The following is a 23,547-nucleotide window of genomic DNA, read 5'->3' as shown; positions in this document are numbered from 1 at the left end:
TGGATATGTCCTTGGATAAAATTAGAACATGACTTTATATGTCTGATGTCATAAGGAATATACTGTATGAATTATAGTATTGATTGTTGTGTTCTACTGTTGGACTGCTTCTTCCAAGAGTTTCTCAGGAAAGTATAGTTAAAGTAGGTTGTATCAATCAAGTCGAAATTTTGAGATACCTTAGCCTCTCCAAGATTGTAGGTTTCAGAAGATTTATAAAACAAGTAGTAGCTGTAACATACATAACTCTTGATGTTCTATATTAGGGTTGTGCAAGGACCATTCAGTTTAAGAACTGGTTTTTTAAAAAAAAAAACCTATTAATCCTGTGTTGTGACAGTAGCCAGTAATCTATTATCCTAGAGCATTTATTTAAAAAACTGACTGCTCCTTCCATTCGATAACACTAGAACAGGATCACAAAGAGTTATGTCACTCATACCCTGATCATCTCCTGATTGGATTACTGTAACATGCTCTACATGGGGCTACCCTTAAAAAATATTTGGAAGCTACAATTGGTACAAAACACAGAATTGTGGACAATTCTAGTGGCCCCTTGTATGGCACATGAGACATAGTACGAACTGTACTGGCTGTCAGTTTGATTCCAGCTTCAATTCAAGATGTTAAATCTTTATGGGTCCAGGATATATGAGGAATTGCCTTATTGATTGGATTAGCCCACCCCACTCATTCCAGCAGAAAGGACCTACTTCAGATCCCATTGGCCGAAGAACTTTGGCTGGCAAAGTTCAAGAAAACAGCCTTTTTTGTGTGCCCTCCCCCCTGTCCTCTGAAATATTCTCCCATCAGAGATAAAGTCCACCCACACTCCTGGCTTTTTAGAAGAGCCTAATAACTTGGCTCTGCTGCTTGGCCTAGAGCCCCAACAGAGATTAGCTACACTGGATGTGGTTGATAAGGTAGAGAGAATCTCTACCCAGGCCATCCATCATTTTGATTTTAGCTTTTCTATTCAATCTCTTCTATTCATTTTTTAATTTTAATTGTTTTCTGGTATTTTTAACCTTTTATTATATTATAAGCCATTCAGAGTCACTGTATCAGTGAGATGGGCAGCATAAAAATTTAATTAATAAATACGTGTACATTACTCAAGGCTTCATTCCATTTTTTATGTCTAAAATGCTGCTGTTTGTACTATTCTGGACTCTATACATTTTACTCCTAGTTTTTTTTAACTGCCAAGTATTGCGCTAGATAGGAATTTGGGAAAGATATAGCGTAAAATGATGACATGTTGTTTCTTGCACATAGACATGTCTAGTTATTTGAAAATTTTGCCGGTTATTCCTGTATCTGTGCTTCTGATCTAATTATCAGACCAAGGTCAATTGGTTCTGCTACATACTAGAACAGCCACATCATAGTTGAGAATTTTTTGCCAGCTGGTTTGGTACTTAGAATTGACTCCCACTTGAATAAAATTTGGAATTAGATCATTTAAATTATTAAAAGTACAGCTATTAATTTGAATATATAGATGTTATATTAGTACTGTAATGTGTTACAATATTGTTGTTTTATTGTGTTGATATTTTTCTTACTTATAAACACATGATGAATAAAATTAGTACTGTTGCTTTTTTATGGAGAAAAAATCTATTTACATATATGATCACTTGGAGTTGGAAATGACTAGATGGTACATAATCAATATATCAATCCTACTATTATTGTTTTTAATGCAGATCTCCTAGCAAAATAGCTACATTACCATAGAGAGTAGATGTGATAGGAGTTATGTTTTATAAAATATTTAGTTCTGCTATGTTTAAATTGCATGGTATATCTGCAATTTAAACTACAAAAGGTATATCTGACTAAATTACACACTAATCGATATTCATTATTAAAATGTATATATTGCTTGTACAATATTCTATTACAATTAGTAAAATATATCACCTACAAACCAGCTGATTCTTCTGCACATTTAAATGCACACTAAATAGAGAATTATCTGCCCCCACATCTGCCAACATGAAATGGAATTTCAGTGCTTGTGCTTTTGCTTCCTTCTCATTATGGCTACCATATCCCAAAACAATTCCATCATCCATATGTTGGAGACATGAGAAAAATCAAATTAGAATCGATTTGTTCCATGTGTTCATTACCACATGCTTTTTAATGCAAATAAGGTACAGCAATTACAAACACAGATGCATAGCTGTTTGAAACATTAGCTTGTGCACAATTTTAAAAAGAGTGCATTGGAAGAATGAATATTAGTAGGCTTTTCCACTTTTTTTAGTTTACTGTAACCTCCTTTTAACATTGCATGACCTAAAACTGGAATGGGAACGGATGGAGATGCCTCTTGGTATTAAAGCCTAAAGTACATTAAATTCCAAGGTAAAACAGATGGTTTTGTCCATATGGAAATAAAGTGTTTTCATGCAATGGGAGCCAACTGGCAACATTTAACTAATTTCTTGCATCATTGGGGGTTTATGATTTTCACATACAAATAACACAATAATTACTTCTCTTCTCAACTTAGCCCTACAAAGAAAATAACTGATGTATACTTCTACCAATGCTCCAGCTAAGAAAAAAAAAAAAGTGTGGGGGGGAGAGAAACGCCCTGAATGCCAAAAATTAAATCTGAGCATCTGTTGATTCACTGATACAAATATTAATGGATATATAATCTTGTTTTATACAAGATTAGAAGAAAAATAGCTTTTCAGAAAAACAGATAAAAAGCAATAATAAATTCTTCTCAGTATATGCAATCCACATTCATTGTCACACAAACAAAATGACACAGAAAAAACACGCAAGAAGCTTATTTTTCTATATTGTTATGCTGAGCAGAGCTATAATATTGAATTATAATGCCTCTCAACTTTAATATTACTGTTACTGTAAATACATAATAAATCATTCATTACATAGTACAATATGCAGCCCGTTGTGTTAAATAAATTTATCCTTTTTTGATGGTCATTTTTTGTTAACATTAGAATATTTATCGCTACCCTCAAATAAATTTATTCATACATTGAAGCTGTATTTCTGCTATTCATCAGCATACACACATTCTGCTGTATCTTGTAGACTGAGTTTGGAACAGTTTCAAAAGTTACTTGTAATGCTCTGATAAGCCCTCCTAAATTTAGTGCATATAGCACTCAGTAAACTCTATTTCTGTAACACTGAAACAACACTGAAAAATAATGACTATATTAAAATAGAAGATGTTTGTATCCAAGTACTTTTCGTGAAAGGAAATCTTAAGTATTCTTCTTTGAAAGTATAAAGCATTCATGTTCACTGCCTAATTACACAAATTTCTAATATGGAGATTATCTCTTTAAAATTATATGCAGATATCATTGTACTAAAGCATTCATGCCCATTGCCTAGGTTTGTTGTATGTTGTATGCCATCCAGAATTTGGGGAGCTTTCTAAATTTGGTACATAAACTAATCTCTGAATTTATCGGACATATTTATCATATGTTCCTCACCCATACACTTGCTATGCTACTGAGATAATAGCCATTAGGGCAGGCCTATCAAACTGACAGCCTGCAGGCCAGATAAATCACATGCAGGCCATGTCCACCCTGGCTCCACAAAGGGGAAAAACGTCATGATATGTCACAATCTGACCCATGATGCAATTGAATTTGACACCCGTGAATTAGGCAAATTAACAAGCACAAAGTGGTTCCCAAAGGAATCCCTTTTTAACAAGTGCCTATTTGCCCAAATTCTAAATTTTCATTTGTTCTTGCGAAATCAAATATTTTGCCAGGGCTTTCAATGCAGCTAAAATTATATATATCTAAAAATGAATAGTAAGCAATATATAGGATAACACAATAAGAAAGATAAAGAATTAAAAAAATCAAAGTGCTATCTGTAAATTGGAAAGATCTTTTTAAAAAAGAACTGTGTAGAGCTATCAATTTGGAATATAAACTTTTAATACCCTATTATGTAAAGCTATAAATTCCTATTCCACCAGTTTTAATAGTGATCATATAATGAAGCCTAATTTTCTCCATAAACAAAAAGTTAGATTAAGCTCTTTAAATATGCATCCAACTTCACACTTTTAGCCTTACTCCTAAAAATATAAAGGAATATAGGAAGTAGAATTTTTGCTTTAAATTTTGTGGAGGTATTTTGGATTTCATGGATGATAGGCTACAAAATTAAGAAATTCTGAATTGTCAAGGAGCCTTGGCCTTTGAACTTTGATTGCCAAAGGAAAAGAAAAATCTCAACAATCAACTTTAAATATAGATGCCTAGTAAGTCAAGCTCACATACTTTTGGTAATACTCGAATATGCTGGGGGTGGGGGAGGCAGTTACTTAAAAGCTTAGTTAAAATAATACTACCAGATTATTCAAGTATTATTGTATATTTCTCCATTTATATGTTTTAACACATATAAATAAAGCCTAAACAAAGCCTAAATAAATAACAATATATACATTATATATACATTATATATATATATATATATATATACATTATATATACATTATATATATATATATATATATATATATATATATATATATATATATATATATATATATATATATATATATATATATATATATATATATATATATATATATATATATATATATATATAAGCCAGGGTGGAAGGTATCTATTAGATATAGATAGATACCTTCCACCCTGGCTTCACTGATAACAGGATAAGAGCCTGTGGCCTAATGGCTAAGATCTCTGCCTAGTATGCCTAGTATGCAATATAGCCCAGGTTCAAATCCCAGTAAGGGTATGGCTAGCTGATGAGAGCTAAATAGCTTGAAATAGATCTATACTAGTCTCCCTTTATTTATTTATCAGCACAAATAAAAAAACATATATATATATATATTTTATATATATATTTTATATATATATATAAAATACTATTTTTGACTGTTGAATAACAATCTGCAAAATTTTCTCCTAAAAAACCTTATAAGAGATTGTATTCTGTATTTAATTGCATAAATTATCATAAACTAAGTCCAACATTTTATAGGCTTATGGATCATAACTATGATTAGATTAAATGCATATAATAACATTACAGTATAGTTACATTATATTTTCCTAACATATGAAGGTTCACCTATGTACACATAAATGAAGAATGTTGAGATGTCAAAAACAAATCTCTGGTTCTACCACATTTTGACCGTTCAGGGAATGTATATGAATTCCTTTCTGTCTATCATGTGCTTATTTTCAGCATTGTTAGCTCTGAATCTAAAGACTTAAGAATATCCCCTTCTGTGATTCAAAACTTTTGCAGAATTTGGATCAAACATCATGATTACATCTCTTCTGTTTTAACTTGTTAGCAGAGTTCCATTAGATTTAGTGTTTTTACAAAGAGGAACATTATAACAATCCTAGTTTAAGACAATTTTTTAAAGAATTTCAGAGATGATTAAGCTAAGATGTTTATAAACTAAACATGTTTATAAAAGTAAAATTAAATACTTACAATGTGTAGGAGCTTTAGAACATCTACAAACCTATTACCAAGAGAAGAACAAAAGCATCTCAGTGGAAAGGGAGAGGAAAAGTAATGGAAAGTAGATTTAATTAAGTACCACACAGATACTTACACTTTCTCTGAGCTCATGATTTCCTTAGCGATATGATAAACCTTTGTTTTCTTCCCAGATGCCCTAAACTAAAAATAAAAGCAAATATTAAAAAATCAACATAGGAATGGTAAAAAAAGCAATATTACTGTATTCTGTGTATTTTAGACATTATATTTTTACACAAAAACTTTTCCTATAATTTTATTGCATGCAGTTCTATTATCTATTTTCAATTGCATTATGATCTATATGCAGATGAATATTCAGTTATTATAATGATTGATAATATATTATAATCAGAATATTATAATGAGATGGTTCCATTTCTACATCTTTCTCTCGGTGTGTGGTGTGTGTGTGTGTGTGTGTGTGTGTGTGTGTTAAGAACAATAATAATAAGAATGGCAGAAAGCTAATTTAGAATAGAAAAAGTAAAATAGAAAGAATGAACAAAAAAGTTAAAAGTGCAGTAAGAAAATATAGGTAGTCCTCAACTCATAACTATTTGTTCAGTGACAAATGTTCAACGTTACAGTGGCAGTGAAAAAGTGATTTATCACTGTTTTTCACACTTACGTCTATTGCAACATCCCTGTAGTCACATGGTAAAAATCCGGATGCTAGGCAACTGGCATGTATAGTTTAGTATAGTATTTATGATGGTTGCAATATCCTGGGGTCATATGATCACATTTTGTGATCTTTGACAAGTGTATACCATGGGGAGGCCAGATTCACTTAACAACTGTGTTACTAATTTAACAACTGCAATGATTCACTTAACAACTGTGGCAAGAAAGGTCATAAAATGGGGCAAAACTCACTTAACAACTGTCTTGCTTAGCAATGGAAATTTGGGGATCAATTGTGATCATAAGTCGAGGACTGCCTGTAGGAGAAATAGCAAGATATACAGAAAGAGATAAAGGAAAAGCCATAAAGAAGTGACTTCTGATGTTCTTTACAGCAGTTAGCCTCAATCTTTAAAATTACTTCATGACTTCTTTCTACTATCTAGCCTGTCTCATCATCAAAACCATAAATAACAAGTTCATTTTTTATATAAAAAAACCTTGGGGTTTCCCAAGTCATAAAAACTTGGGAAAAGGGGTTTCCAGTCATCAATAAATATAAATATTGCCTTTTCTCTAATAAAAGAAGTAACGGCATATTTTTTTCTATTGCTTTCTTTTTTTTCCAACTGTTAACAGTATTTTCTAAAGACTCATGACAAAATAGATTAATGTTACAGTCTTACTTGCTTGTTTTCTTGTGCATCAGACTCCCCTTTACTGGAGTCTGAATTCGTATCATCCTCATCATCATCAGAGCTGTTCACATCTCTTGGCATTATTTCATCATCTGAATGTGTATCTTCTAACATTAATTCTGATCCATCATGTTCTGCTGATGACCTACAACATTGTGTAACATAAGCAGAGTTCCATCTAATTGTTGGTTGAAGCACAGAATGCTATTCACTATAGAAATCTGTTAACTATTAATACAACAATAAATTGTGTAATACAATCCTCAAAGAAATAAATAACAGTTTCATAAAGGAACACAAATCTTGTTCAATCACAATTGTTAACATGATCATCCAGGTCTCTTTACAAATTACCTTGTTTGGTAGCTGTCTTTAAAAAAATTTGTTTTTACTGGTAAAAATGCCAACATTTCTCATGATATCATTCATTTTTCTGTCCCACAATGAGAGATGTGCTTTTTTATTATTTTCTTATGACTTCAAAATCATTTACCCATACTCACTTTCAAACAAAAACATTGATATTCAAAGGTTTCTGAAGGCAGTTTAAATATAATGTATGTTATCCAATTGTTAATGTTATCTGCTCTATTATATAATAGTCAGCTTAGAACTTAAAATATACTTTCTTAATAAATAAAAATACCTCAAAATATCATCACTGTTCATTAGCTGAGATTATCTTATATACTGATCTTCTGTAATAATATCAAATAATGAAATGTTTTAAATGTTCCTAGTAAGAACCTTACCAAATACTTTGGAGTAGCATACTAGTAAGCACATTAAGTTAGCATCCAAAATATGGCATGGCATTATATTCTGAATTAAGAATAAAATTGTATAAACTAGTTCAACCACATCAACACCCCTAGCAGAAAGTATTTAATTTTGCCTTGTGCAAAGCACAGCTATGTTGCTGGAAATAAAATATGAAAATTGAAATTAATTACCTGAAGTTGTTTTAAATTTAAACAAAGCTCTAATATTCCAAGTTCTAGAATATTCGGGTACAGAATGGATGTGTTACATGGCATTATGATTCTAGGACACACTGTGGACCATAAGAGGTTCTTGCTTAATTAAATGTGGTTTCATTCTAATTTTGGGTATTGTGTGAATGGAGACAATTGAGGGTTATTTGCCTGAGGAGTGGCCCTAAGCCACAGCTCAAATGGCATAAATCATAAGATTCTCAAACTGTGAGACATAACTTAAGTATCACAATGTTTTTTAAAAGTGCCTTAGGCACCATAATTGAGCTTAGGCTTCTGAGAACTACTAAATTATAAATGAGTTTTATACTGGGTGCCTGTGTAAAGAAATTAAAATCAAAATTTATTTACACAGGAATCAAAATTTTATACTTTAGTATAAAAGTATAAATCAAATTTATATTTTAGTATAAAAGTATAAATCAAAAATTTATACTTTTAAAATTATTATTCATATTATAAAAGATTATTTTTGGCATATGCATACATGTAAATACAATCAAAGTATATTTGCCTAGTAAAACCATTAGTTTTATTCATAAAGGATTGCAAAATTCATTTTAGAGAATTGTGATATCCCAAAGTCTGAGAGCCCCTGTCACAAAAGATAAAGATATTGGACACATGATGCAGCTATATTGGAAAGCAAAGCAGAAGATGCAAATGTCAAACACCCAGAAAGGCCAGAATCTATGGTTATTCAATTTCTCATGAACTGATTTCAAGAGAAACCCGTCAAAAAAAGGATAATTCTGAATATCAATGCATTTCAATACGTAAGCTAAAAATATAGCATACTAGGCTAATTAAAACAATCTCCCACACGGTCATGTTAAAGATTACCACAAAGTAAGAGGGTGGTTTTTTTTGGGAAAGAGAAACTTCTGCATAAGCAGTCATGTGAAATAAATCACCACTGAGTCATTACACTGTTCTTTGATGGCTTGTCACAGCCTGTAAGCCAACGAGTCTTCTCATATACCTTGAGAAAGCATTCTGGTTTGCTGAATGTAATTACTTGATTTCACTCTTAAATTAACTCAATTAAATAAAAGAATACTGCACTAGATTTTTGCCATGTTAACTTTAGAAGACAGTTTCAATCCAACGACTGTAGAGACAGATGTTCTCTGTCTTGAGCTGCTTTTTATAATAATATATAGCTTTTCCCTAGACATCCCAATAATCTTTTTGATCCCATCTATCCAATTTATCTGCTGTATTACTTTCTTCTATTTCCTCAACCTGGCTCACATAATTTATTATCCAGCCAGGTGCTCCAAATATGCAAGTTTTGTCTTGCATATTTGGTTGGTTGATCTTGCAATCCACGATACACTTGATTCTATTTCAAAATCAATAATTCACAGCAGGTATTAAAGTATGTAGACCTGCTTGAGTAGGAAGAAGGGAGCTATGAACCAATAAGGGAGGAGAAAGAATTAGTCAGTCCTGGGAAAAAGGAAAAAGCCTGGCAGAGACTCATAATAGACCCGCCTTGATTTTGTTGCTCATAAAATGTGATAGACTGAAACTTTGAAGACTTTGTTATGCTACCTTACAACAAAGAAGAGATTCCTGAAATTCTTGCTGTTCTATGTGTTCTTGCCTTCTTCAAAGGACTGACAATACAGGTACCATAATCCTGGACTTAGAACAATTAATTTAGTGACCATTCAAAGATACAATGGCATTGAAAAAAGTTCAATGTAATCATTTTTCACACTTACGACTGTTGCAGCATCCCCATGGTCATGTGATCAAAATTCAGATGCTTGGCAACTGACTCACATTTATGACAGCTGAGTGTCCTGGGTTCCATATGATCACCTTTTATGAATTTTTGATAGGCAAACTCAATAGGAAAGCCAGATTCACTTCACAACCATGTTGCTAATTTAACAACCGCAGTGATTCACTTAAAAAGATGTCATAAAATGGGGCAATATTTCCTTAACCACTGCTTAGCTTAGCAATGGAAATTTTGTGGTTGTAAGTCGAGGACTACCTGTAGTCTAATTTCTCTCACTTTTTCTTAGTGTCTGGAAGATAATCTTTTTCACTATTATGTCCTTTCTCATCATGGTATGTCATCATTTTCCAAGATGTTATATGTTTTTGTTATTAATTTACTTCTTAGGATTAATGCTCTCTTTGCTTCCCCATTTTTATCTGTTCCAGAACAGAAGAAAATAATATAACTATCATTCTCTTCTCTGCTGTCAACTGTAGTTAATTTCAGATATTTAAATTTACACATTATTCATGGGTTAAATCTACTTTTTACAGATTTCGTTCTTCAATATTTAAAGGCACACAGTTACAAAATCATAGGTAGTTTGGAAACTGATCATGACAAATAATGAAAAAGAGCATGGTAAGTTCATTAAAACTAAGTTTTTCCTTATTCCTTTCAAATCCATTATTTGCATCAAATCTATATGATTATAAATTCTGAAAACAATATGTATGTATATTTCAGAGAAAACTGACCTTGATCATTTTTTTGCTGAACTGGATATGTTCAAGGTAATATTTTATAAATATCAGATCAGTGTTATCATACAATTTATGTTTTCTAGAATTACTTTATAATTTATCTGTAAAAAAGTAGTAGCAGTTCTATTGGCTAAAAGCAAACATTATCTACAAACAATAGCTTATTTAGATCAGTTAAAGTTTAAATTGTATTCATTCAGCTACACATTCTATGCCATTAAGGGAGAAGGAGACTTTTGCATCACTACACGTTTTCTAACAGCTTCATTTCTAGCTGTATCTCACAAATAAACAGATTTCTGATTACATTTTGCCAATAGTTTATACTAAAAAACATTTACTTTGAGAACTGACCTAAAATTTACAGTCAAGCAACTTCTGATTCTCAAACATCAATTCTCACTGGTTGTATACATTTCCAGTTGAAAACAGTTCTTGAGATGTCAAAAAAGTGAAGGCTATTTCAGTTATGTTTTTTTAAAAAAAATAGTTGTAACATGGTAATTATATTCAATTGCATATAGTGCAATTTACTATAACTATTTCATTAGGTGTCGTGTTTAAAATTAAAGAAAGGACAAAAGGACAAAAGATTAAAAAGATATAATAAATAAGTCCCATCCTACACAATAAAATTACAAGTGCGCTCCATTTGTAAAGCATGAATCAAATGTATATTTCCAGAAATTAAACATTAAAACACATTTTATATCAATTCAGATACATATTTTATAGTTTGTAAAATAAATTTGATTTTAGGGTTGAAAAACATAAATTACATTATCTTGGCTTTCTTAAACAGTTTAAATCATTAGCTCTTTATGTCTAACAAAATAACTATAATTAAATGTCAATTTACAAACATAAAAAACCAGCTACAGTTTGGACTGTTTCATATTTTTGCATTCTGTCATATCCTAATTTTAGTGCAATTTCTTAACATTAGTTATATGACATAATTTCTCAATTCAAATGCAGAAATGCCTTTATTTTATACTAGTTTGCTTCCTTATTAGTCTACTGAGACAACTAGTGCAAAAAATGCAGAAAACAGAAACCCAAAGTTTCACCCATAATAAAGTAAAAATATTTTTTGTAATGCAGATAATATCAAATAAAAGTTCTGCATATTTATATTTACATAGATCATAGAAGCAATTCAGGATGAAACATGACAAAATTTCCAGGTTATAATATTGTTCAAAACATGATCATTTTTTAAAAATTTTGGCACAACATCAAAACATCAGGAATGTATATTACTTCAAGACAGGGCTTCTGTGTCTTTCAAGTCCTGCCATTGTTTGGGTTTATGCTATAGATACTATGCTATTTTCCCAGAAGCCCATCACTGGCATTCATTCATGTTAATTAACAATATGCTGTCAACTTATGCTTTTCCTGGGAACCTATTCATCAGTACTAATGAGCTTCACATTATGAAGGGGAAAAAATCTTTCTTTGCTCAAATATAGATAAGAATAACCTTGATTGCTGCCATAAGGATCTTTAGAGAAACAGCATACTATAACACAGAATTGCTTTTAGGTTTTGTAACTTCAGGCTGCAAGAATAGAGTTGTATGAATACAATGTTTCCTTATCACAGTCTTATACATAAGCTTGTCATGGAGAGAAAGCTGGCTATTTGAATTATTTTCTAGATGTGCAGGGAATATAGGGTATGTTTTACCTCTGGAGAAAAAATAGATTTTGCAGTCCCTGACATGTAGTGAGACATACAGTATATAATTTTGAAGCAGATTTGCCAGCTCATCTAATAATACTACAATGTACACAATTTCAACATCAACCAAATGAATATAACAATTTCTGTTTTGAAACATATGTAAAAGTAGGCAATTTTATAATTTTAACAACTATAGGTTTTTATGTTGTGGATTTTTAATGTTATAAACTGTTATAACCAAGGGCATATAAATTTATTAAATCAATCAGTCAATCAAATACACACACACACATACACTTTTCCCCCCTTCAAAATCCAATGAAATCATCAATAAGATTTGTATGCAAGTTTGAAATAATTTCATCAAATTTAGTTCAGGTTTGTAGTTGTTCATATGGATGTCCAATCATCGTATTTCCACATTCAGCTGCTTATGGACATTTGCTTGCAGATTAGGATAAAAGTTAAAAGTTGTTCAAAAACTCAAATTGCTTTTGCCATAAACTGTCTTCAGACAAAATCAAGCCAATGATCCATCAAAAATGGTGGAAAAAATGTGTATTTAAACAAAATATAAAAATGGGAAAAATAGCCTGTTCTAAAACAGTAATCAATAAAAGTTATTTTGCTAACCATGCAGGAGTGAAATGCTGCTGGTTCGGAACAGTTCTCCTGAACAGGTAGCAAAAAATTCTATGGTTTGGCCGAACCGGTAGTAAAAACAGGTTCTGACAATCAGCTGTGACAATGTCGCGCGATTATTGGAACCTTTTTATAACTTTGTCAGGATTGATATTCCACCTCTTTAGCTCCTCCTCAGGGTCTTCCCTGGCTTGTCTGGGGTGGGGGGAATGGCTTCCTTCCTGTTTGCAGGGGTTGGCGGGAAGGATTCCCCATTCAGGCTTGAGAGAAAAGACGCAAGCGCTTGCTCCTGGCATTTTTCATTTGGTGGAAGCTTTCAAAGCGAGCAAGTGCAAGCTTCTTTTCTCTCAAGGCTGAATAGGGAATCCTTCCTGCCAACCCCTGTAAACAGGAAGGAAGCCACACACACCCAGAAAAGCTGGGAAAGACCCCGAGGCTGGGCCAGACCCCCATTTGGTTTTTATATTGAAGATGGGATTGAATCTCCACTGATTGGCAGAAAGTTCTTCAGCTGGCTTTGATTCCCGCACCCTCCCCCCTTTCCCAAAGCACAAAAGTCTCCTTCTGAAACTGTGCATCCTGCCTCCCCTCCCCCCTCGTCCAGAGACAGCTGTCACTTAAGCCCCTGTCCTGCCCTGCTCCCTCGCACCCAAGTCGGGCAGTGCCACCACCGGCAGGCTGACAACCTCAACCCCTTCCCCTCCCGCTGCCTTTTCTCACACCAAGCAAAGTGGGTAGGAGAGGAGCGGAAGGTTGGAAGAGCCGTGACATCACCTGGAGCTTTTCATCAGCTGCAGATTAGAGCTCTGTCAATTCTGCTCCCCCCTCCTCCATGATCTGAAAGGATGCTCTGACATTCTTCCCCTCCCCCCTCCCATTAATCACTTCCCTGGTCTTTGTCCGACCCAGCACTCCCCACCAAGCCACACCCACAGAACGGGTGGCAAAAAAAAAATAGATTTCACCACTGTAACCATGTATCAATAAAATCACAAAAGTGATTATGACATGTATAGAGACCAAATGCACTATGCTTCTGGATAGGTTAAAAAGTACTTGGAACATAGAGATGTCAGCAATAATAAAAACATTTCACACATCATGCTAATTGTAGTTTTGAAAAGTAGGCTTTCATGCATAATGCTATGCCATAAACAGTTTACAAACCACAATAGGTGAATGTACACAGCCTATTAAAAATAAAAACAACCCTACAGATTGATGCAATGGGAAAACCACACCCATCCATCCATCCATAGTGTTTCCATTTTAGCACCTTACCTGCCAAAGTTTAAACAGCTTCCTGCAGGTTCATACAGCTCTTCCACCTCATACATATTAGCATCCTGGTTTTCAACAATGCTAGAATTTTGCCTGTCAAAATGTATGTTTTCATCAGTAGCTGCAAAAGGCAAATTCTCATATTCTGGAATTTCTTCGTAATGGTTCACATTTTCATATTCATGTGTATTGTCTTGAGTAACAGAACTCAACTGTCCTTGTAATGAGAAAGTCTGTTCATCTAAAGACTTTGATCTTTGATTGATTTTAATTTCATTCTGAGCTCTGATTTTTTGTTTTCCCTTTTGTGAGAAAAAGCTGCCTATTTCTGCAGAATGTGCTTTTGCCGGTTTAGCTTTCCTTCCATTTGCCATGGCAATCGTATCCCCATTTTTGCTAGGCCCCTCTCCACTAGGAATATCCCCATTGGCATTATCTGTAGACTGTGTGCCCTTTGCCAGAAATTTCTGGAAGTCACTTTTCAACATCCAAACAGACCACTTTATGTTTAGGAATTTTTTTAGTGAGCTTTTCTTTTGAGGTTCTTTTGGAGGCTTGTGTATTCTATCCATATCTACAGAAGACAAGGACTTGGCTCGAGGTTTTGTTACAGTACTGAAATTTTCTACTTTTTTTGCATTTTTTGTGTTTTTTAAGGTTTCTGGGTTTCCTGAAAATGGAAGAATAGGATGAGGTAATTTCCAAATTGGTTTTTCCAAAGATAATGTTGGAGTATCACACAATAGGACTGTATTTTGTTCTCTGGCTGAGTTATGCCTTATCCGAGGCCCCTCCAAAGTTTTATTTTCACTAGAAAAGTAAGCACTTGTGTCTAATAGTTCCTCTGATGCAGATTTTTTCAAAAGCCCAGCTATAGCAATGCAATGTCTTTGAGGTTTCTTCGGAATGATTCGAGATGAACTTTCACCTTTTAAGTAAACATCTTTAGTTTCCTTCTTTTGTGCAGAGTCATCAAGGGTCACCATGGCAGGTAAAGGTTGATTGCATGATAATTTTATTTGTTTAGGCAAACTCATCGATAGGTTACTACACCTTACAAAGCCAGTCTCTTTAGCATTAGTTGCCAACATACTGTTATCTTCCATTATGTTAATGGAAGGTTTTATTGAATTAAAGTCTGAAGAATGCCCAATATTTTCTAAGACGTGGCAGTGTTCATGTACAATTTTAGATGATTGGCTTTGTGGAATCAGTTCTTTGGCATCAATAGATTCTGGTGTTGGATGTACTGTTCTTACAGAATATGAAGCAACTTCCGATTTATCCACTGCACTTTGATGTTCTTGATTTTTATAGGAAACACTTTGAATTAGAACATTAATTTTTGCTGTGTGCTTAATGGCAAACTCGTGAATCCCAGAACTATCACATTCATCCTCTCCTGAAGCATCTATGCCATCTTGACGAACTAGACAGGGCGTATGTAGCTTTCTTGGTTTTGGAACTGGAAAAGGTTTAGTTGATACTATCGAGTTGGTTCCAAATGAAAGTTTGTCACTGTTTTTTGTGCAAGATAACATAGATGCATTATCCACGTCCATTTTTTCCATATGTGCTTGGTTACTCAAAGAGAAACAATTATTGTTGTTTTCAGTCAAAAGAGGACCTTCTAACATTTCAGATTCTACAGCAGTTAACTTTGCATCATTACTTGAACTCTCCTTAAGTTCTTCTACATTGGCTGTAGATGGGGGAAATTCTATTTTAATATTTTTGTTAGAATTAACTTTATTAACTGTTTGACGTTTACTTAAATGTTTTTGCCTCAAATGGCCATTATTAGGGTAAACATTTTGTATCATAACATCTTCAAGTTTTTCCTCTAGATCATTAGCCTTTAAGACAACCTTATAATTATTTAAATTGTTTTCATTATTGCTTTCAAATAATGTCCCATGCTTTAGAGATGATGATGGCTGTTCATCTATATTAATGTTCTCTAGGTTTTCTAACTGTTCAAAAATGGTTGCATTTTTTTGGGTATCCTCCTGATTTCCACATTTATGAACACATTCAAAATTGCAAGAACAGAGAGATATAATATAAGCCGCATTATCTGTTGGAATCCCATTTTTATAATTCAGATGAACCAAGTACTCAGAAGAGTCTTTTTTGTGATCTTCTAAAGTCTTTAAATTTCTCCTTATGGAAGAGGGGACAGTTTTAACTTCAGGAACAGTCGAACATTTAAGCACCTTTGGTTTTGGTGCTATCACTGGCTTTGTTTTTCTTGAGGACTGCAAAACATCCACCACCACAACTTCTGGTTTCGGTGCTACAGGAGGTGGCACTATTTTGTGTTCTATCACCAGTCTTGGTTTTGGAGCCACTGGTGGCTTCTTAGTTTCTAGGACGAAAAAAGGAAAAAAGAGAAATATTAGGTTGGTCAGAATAATATTGTGCAAGTTATAAAATTCAAGCCTTTGTAGTTTGTGCAAATAGATCTCTCTAATGAAAAGCTTCCTCAACTGATGAGAAGGAAGATTAGTGCTAATGAATCATCATTTAATTGTGTTTATTTATTTAATAAATTGATATGCCACCCATCTCACTATCCCGAGTGACTGTAAATGTTTGTCTGCCAAGAATGGTCTTCTAAACAACATCAGAGTGGGAGCCATCTGGATCCACCTCATTCCAGAGAGTAGGCACTGTTATAGAAAGGACATTTAATTGTCCTGATGGATGACATTGTTTAATTAAAGAAACTCAGAGTGTGCCAACCCTTTAAAATCAAACTGGATGGATAGAAGCTATCTCAAGTAACTTGGCCCTATGCCATGTAGGGTTTTATAGGTAACAATCAGCACCTGAAATTTCACACAGAAGCAAACTGGCAACCAATGCAATTCATGAAGCAGGGCTATAACATGCACATATCAAGGCATGCCCATTATTGCTCATGCCATTGCATTCTGGACCATTGAAGTTTTTAGGTTGTCTTCAAGGGCAGCCTCCTATAAAGTGTGTTACAGTAGTCAAGCTGAGTAGTGAATACAGCATGGGTTACTGTCTGAAGGGCCCAGAATAAAAAAAAGTTGGCACTTCAGATGAAGTTGTTCAAAGGTCTTCCTGGCAACAGCTGTCACCTGTTCTTCAGGTAGGAGCTGCCTCTCCAGGAAGACCCTTAGATTCTGCATCAATCTTGAAGGGGAAGTGTTACCTCATCCAAGACCAAAGATGGAATACCAATATACCCGGATCTGGATAATCCAATAACCCACAACCACTTGGCCTTGGTACGATTGGGTCAGAGATGGTTTCCCCTCATTCAAACCTGCACAGCTTCCAGGCCCTGGGATAGAATCTTGATACCTTCACTTAGCCAGTCCAGATTTGAAAGATATAGTTGGGTATCATCAGCATACTGATGACACCAAAGCCAAACTGGTAGATGGCCTCCCTAGTGATTTCATATAGAAGTTGTTGGGGGAGGGGGAAAAGAGCATGACTTTATGACGGTTCACACAGGAGGATAGCAATAGCAATAGCAATAGCAGTAGACTTATATACCGCTTCATAGGGCTTTCAGCCCTCTCTAAGCGGTTTACAGAGAGTCAGCATATTGCCCCCAACAATCTGGGTCCTCATTTTACCCACCTCGGAAGGATGGAAGGCTGAGTCAACCCTGAGCCGGTGAGATTTGAACCGCTGAACTGCTGATCTAGCAGTAGCCTGCAGTGCTGTATTTAACCACTGCGCCACCTTGGCTCTATGCTGGGGAGCAATCCTTTGCCCCTCCCCCTTCAATCAAGCACTGACTGGAATTGACTCAGCATTATACCTTGACTGTATTTATTTCTTCCACTAAAACACTCACCTAAACATTCCTATCAAGACAACAAAATCATGAATCCTAGCCCCCAAACATTTGAAATTATCTGCCTCACTTTGCCCTCGAAAAAAAAGTACCAGTTGAACAGCTGAATTAAGGCAAATCTGTAGTTTCTGACTTTAACCTCTTTGCCCTGAAAAGTAAGGAGCTTGTTAGAAGCATGCACCAACAAGAAAAATAATTCTGGTGCTCTGAGGAACAAGACAAGATAAAAAAACAAAACAGGAATGTAATAACTTCAAAGAGAACTTGTGGGTTTGTTTTCTTTCTGTGGGAACGGGAAGTGAAATGAATCTATTTTAGAATAATATTATATACTTTAAAAATCTGTAAATAAAATTTCAGTTTTGCTCCTCATTTGTTTGTAAATTCTCATCCATCAGAGATGATCTGGATATTTGCAAGCTTACTCTAAGAAACCATGCAAATTCAAAATTAATACAATAAACTCAGAACAGAAATGAACCTGATTTCCATGCAACTTTGCCAATAATTCTTATCCACTTACACACTAGACAATTTAAGGTAACTCCCTCTCCCCCATCCTTTAAAGGAAACCTGTCCTCCAACACTGATAGGTCACATTTTCTTCTTACATTGAGAATATATATGAAGTTTTGTTATCACCCTATAATCCCTTCACATACAATGATTGTGAAATCAGAGGACAGCATAACTAATGTGTGTATTAGAGTTTAGGAATAAGCTCATTTAAGACACAAGGACCATCCTATTCTATATCCCAAATTTTATATTAAGAAAAACCCTGAATACCATTCTGAATATTTATATATTTTTGCAAAGAACATCTAAGCTTCCTCACCCAAAAGTGTTGCCAATTTTCTCTTTTCACTAAAAAGGGTACAAAATAAGTTGGAATAAGTTTAAAAAAACATTTTTTTTTCACTTCAGAATAGAATCCACTTCCCTATTCACAGCAGACGATTGTCCTGAACAACTGGAGACAAATATATTTTTTAACAAACAAGATTGTCCCCACACTGAGATGAAGTAGCCTACCCTTACTTTAACATTCAGCAGGATACAAAAAAGTTCCCTTGTATTTCATGACTAAATTTTATGTTAATAACCTCTGTTGACTTACATTTTTACTCCAAAAAAATACAATAACCTGTTATGGTTCTATGAACAAACTAGTAGAGATTATTCTATAATCATCGCTAGGAATATGAAATATTTACAAATAGTTTTCGAATTACAACCCTTTGTTTAACAATGTTTCAAAGGTATGACAGCCTTGGAAAACATAACTTGTGACTTGTACTCTCACTTACTACCACTGCACCCTCCTCGTGGTCACATGATTGCAATTTTGGTGCTAACCAACTAACATTTATAACCCATTGCAGTATCTGTGGTTCTGGTTTGCAACCTTTCTTGCCAATTTCTGCAAAAAATGCCCATTGGGCAAGTTGGATTCAGCTAACATCCATGAGATTCACTTAACGACCACTGTAAATATTGTTGTAAAATCATTTGACTTACAATCACAATGACTCACAATGAAAATCCAGGTCTCAACTGTGATCATAAGTTGAGGACTATCTGCCATATTAATAAGAAATATGGAAGACATGCATCACAATTCTGGAATAATTGACCTGAATTTGTCTCAGAATAAGGATTTATCATCTTTCTTATCTTATCTCAGCAATAATTCAGCAAGACATACATCTAGTTAAAGTTAAGCTTTCATATCTATGAACCTGAATACTACTCTTAGAAAAGTAATGGCAAAAAATGGCAGCCTTTTCCATCAATTGGTGCCTTCTCTGATTAATAATGATGCTGCACAAGAATGCAACGAGGGTTAGATGTATAAATGATCAAGGATTTGCCACACATATCCAAACTCCAAAGAACACAAACAGAAATTTATTTATTTGTCAAATTTAGATACCACCCATCTGTCTTTGGTTCATAATTCAGTTTCCATATTATCTTTACCCATTTCAGTAGGGTTTGATTGGGGCACTTGGTGCCATTGATTACATTTCTAAAGAACCTTTGGCAAAGCCAGAATGGGTATGATGTGTCCATCCTTCCTGGTTCATCTTGACCTCTCAGAGGCTTTCAATATTATTAATCACCATATTCTTTTATACTGATTATGCCACTATGCGGAGGAGACTCAAGTCTAAGTACTATTGTTATTTCCTTTTTTCTGTGGTTGATTCCAGTCAGTATTAATTCAGGGGAGAAGTTGAGCCTGAGGCTTATCGTTTGAGCTGAAGGCTTGATACTTTTGCCCTTTTTGATTAAGATCACCTGAGAGCACTGGGTAAAATCATCTGTCATTTTGGGATCCAGTACTATTTGTATGCTGATGATATCCAACTGTCCATCTCAACCACAGAAATATTCTATCTTTAATCATGGATGAGGTAACAATTCCATCTCTAAACTAGGGAACTCTCTAGAACCGTGATGGCAAACCTATGGCACGTGTGCCACAGGTGGCATGCGGAGCCATATTTGCCAGCACGGCAGCCCTCAGCTCTGGCGGACATGTATGCACCGGCCAGCTGATTTGGAAGATATGGAAGATTTTCAAGTCTCCATGTGCCAATATATTTTTCTTACACACCTGCAACTGACTTACTGGTATCATTTTTTTCCTAAAATGGACAGTCAAATCTGATAAAATATGTCAATTTCAGAACATTTCAAACAAAGTACTATCACATTCACTCCCACTTCTATTTTATGACTCCCTGATTTACATCATACTTACACATTACTTGCTTAATCATTATCCCTTACTAAGCACATGTACCACAAGTGGCTGGTTCATACAATATGCTAAGTTCTCAACTATACTGAAGAAACCAAATTGCTAAAAATACATGAAACAGGTCAATAGCATAACTAACTGTGATATGCAAGCTCAGCTAATATGTGAATTTCCCAATTGGTCTGCTTCATTTCTCTAAAGATTGTAATTCAGTTTAAGAAACCAACATCCTACCAGATGTTGCTGAACTACAAATCTTAGCAGCTTACCATACACAATTGGCAAAGAGTATTTTCTTCTACATTATTTTCTATCATATTTGATTTTTTATGCACTAGCTATGTCTAACAAGTGATTTCAATTTGGCCATAATAAAAGAAGTTTCAAAAATTGTTGTTAGGCTCTCAATTTGTTAGAAAATTCCACCTTTCTATAGAAAGCTGCATGTATAAACTGATACTATATCCTCCAGCTGGCAACTGAAGATTCCTTCTTTCTTCTGAAGACTAAAACATCTAGGCTACTGAGCAAACCTGAAGACAATGCATCATCTCCAATTTTAAATGTTTCATTTTTCTTAATATTCAGGACAAACAAGTTCTGTCATAATAATCACACACTATCTTTCTAATTTCCAAGCTTATTCATTCCTAATCATAAACACTGATATAGTGTAACTTATAACAATTTAAGAAACAATCAACACTAATGGACCACAGACCTATTTGTAGATAGTTCTTTCAGACAACTTTCTAATTTAATCAATACTGCACAGTGTTGGGAAGAGTTGGATTCATTAATATTTGACAATGGAATGCTCATAATGTTACTTTTGAGTAATCACTACCTCTCAGTTCAAATTACCCCAGAAAATTGTGGTGATAATGACAGGCCTTCATATATACCATCTCAAATTTTCAGAAGAAAGCTGGAATGTAACTATAAGAAGAAAAATCATCCTACACAGCTTTATCATTTTGGCCTCTATACAGGTTTTACAGAAGTATTTTAAAAAACAAGTCTCTTAGTAGCTTAGAGCAAGAGACTACATATTCAGCAGCTTTTATACTCTTCCTAGATTTATCCACTTTAGTGAAACTTAAGCAGTAACACCCACATATAACAAACCAACAAAACTATAGGCTCTTTCATTCATGAGTTATACAGCACTTTATATTCAAAAGCAAAGTGTTCTGGAATATATGGGGCTTTAATTATAGCACCTGTCTACAATTCCTTACACAAGACACATATTTTTCTGATATCACATGTTAACGGCAGAAAATAGATTCTTGGAAAAAATAAGTTATTTTTGAATAAACCTGCCATATACAAATAGCTCCTTTGCCTTTATAGGTAAAGGTAAAGGTTCCCCTTGCAAACATGTGCTAGATGTTCCTGACTCTAGGGGGCAGTTCTCATCTCCATTTCAAAGCTGAAGAGCCAGCGCTGTCCGAAGAAGTCTCCGTGGTCATGTGGCCTGCATGATTAATTTTCAAAATGAAAATTGCATACTTACACTGTTTCCCCAAAAATAAGTCCTCCCCAGATAAGCCCTCCTCCTCAATTGGGCTTTTGAGCACATGCACTAAAATAAGCCCTCCCCCCAAAATAAGTCCTCCCCTAAAATATTTAAATGCATGCATAACCACTCCCCGCCATTACCTGAAGGGAACATGTCCCATGCACCCCACATGCACTGCCATCCACCCAGAATGGCCTTGAGGAGGCCACTCCCACAAATCCTAGCTACCACACCTCTTCCCTTAGTGCCGGCCGCAAAAAGAGTGGCAGGCCCAGCGATGCTAGGGCTGGAAAGAGTGTGCCAGAAACAGAGACAGAACTTCTGGCCCTCTCTGGATCAGCTGATCCACGTGCCGATGTTAAGGGGCTTTCTGCACCTTAAAAATAATAAGACCACCTCGAAAATAAGGCCAAACGCTTATTTCGGGGGAAACAAAGTAGAAGTTATAGCTTCATGTTTCCATTGTCTCAAGTTGTATTTTCAATAAATATTTATTCTCTCAATCTTACCCTATGTCATGATTCTATTAAATCAATTTCGGTTATATAAATTAAGGTGAAGAGTTTATCAGTGATCTCATAAAAGAATATTTTTCACAGGAAAGTCCCCAAATTGTTTAGCAGTCACATACAGTTCTAATTAATTCACGACTCCTTTATTGTTCAATTTACCTCAGGTTGAAACTTGTCTTTTGATTTTATCATCAAATATACATCCTACAAAAAGTTTTATCAAGTATGAATCACAGTCAGCGGGGTTTAGCAATTCATTTCTCCTTCAAAATGCTTCAGACTTCTTTGCTCAATCATGATAGTAAATAATTTGTCAGTGGCAGCTTTCAAATGTAAAACTATCTCTAAAATCTCAGAATAAAAGCAGTTTCTTATACACAAAGGGAATTGCAACAAATATTTCCCTAGACTTTTGCCAGTGAAGCAGTATTCTTCAAGCTTCATTATAAAATAATTTCTTTTATTCAGGTATCAGTTTATTTTATTTCTTAATTTCTTAATTAAATGTTTCCTTACCACTGCTCTCCCATAATGGCTATTAACATTATGCACAACAAAAATACACAATTCTTCTTCCAGTTTGATGCAAACTTTAAATATATATATATATGCTGTTTTTCCAATGGCTGTGATATCTTTCAGGTGCTTAAAAGTGTAAACATAAAAGGAAATGACTCACAAATTCCCGGAAGATGTTCTTTAAGAGAGGGAAAAAGGGAGAAAAGAAGTTACCATGTAAATTTTTAGAAAATGACCAAAATATATTCAAAACCCAACAGAATCTAAATTAAATGAATAATTTAAAAAGGATAATCAATCTTGAATGCCTTCTGAGAAGAAAAGTGGGTTTAAATTAAATAAATGTTGAAACCTATCTCAATACTGGAATACTTCAGCACA

The 23,547-nt window shown here is 34.3% G+C and overlaps 1 protein-coding gene across 2 annotated transcripts in view; it reads right to left on the bottom strand.

Annotated features, from left to right (window-relative positions):
• Nucleotides 1-23,547, bottom strand: part of FGD6 (FYVE, RhoGEF and PH domain containing 6) — a 61,109-nt gene that overhangs the window by 33,454 nt on the left and 4,108 nt on the right. For both annotated transcript variants that reach the window (XM_014060478.2, XM_087723341.1), the window contains exons 2-5: nt 14,000-16,367; nt 6,882-7,038; nt 5,642-5,709; nt 5,518-5,548 (exon numbers count right to left, since the gene is read on the bottom strand). In XM_014060478.2, coding sequence (XP_013915953.2) covers nt 5,518-5,548; nt 5,642-5,709; nt 6,882-7,038; nt 14,000-16,367 — 2,624 coding nt within the window. The remainder of the gene's footprint in view (nt 1-5,517; nt 5,549-5,641; nt 5,710-6,881; nt 7,039-13,999; nt 16,368-23,547) is intronic.

This window comes from Thamnophis sirtalis, unplaced genomic scaffold (genome assembly GCF_051295495.1).
Source record: "Thamnophis sirtalis isolate CommonGarterSnake01/CBP01778 unplaced genomic scaffold, rThaSir2_p1.2 scaffold_9, whole genome shotgun sequence".
Taxonomy (NCBI): domain Eukaryota; kingdom Metazoa; phylum Chordata; class Lepidosauria; order Squamata; family Natricidae; genus Thamnophis; species Thamnophis sirtalis.
Note: the sequence above shows the minus strand (reverse complement) of the source record. Positions and strands in the feature narration are given on the sequence as shown.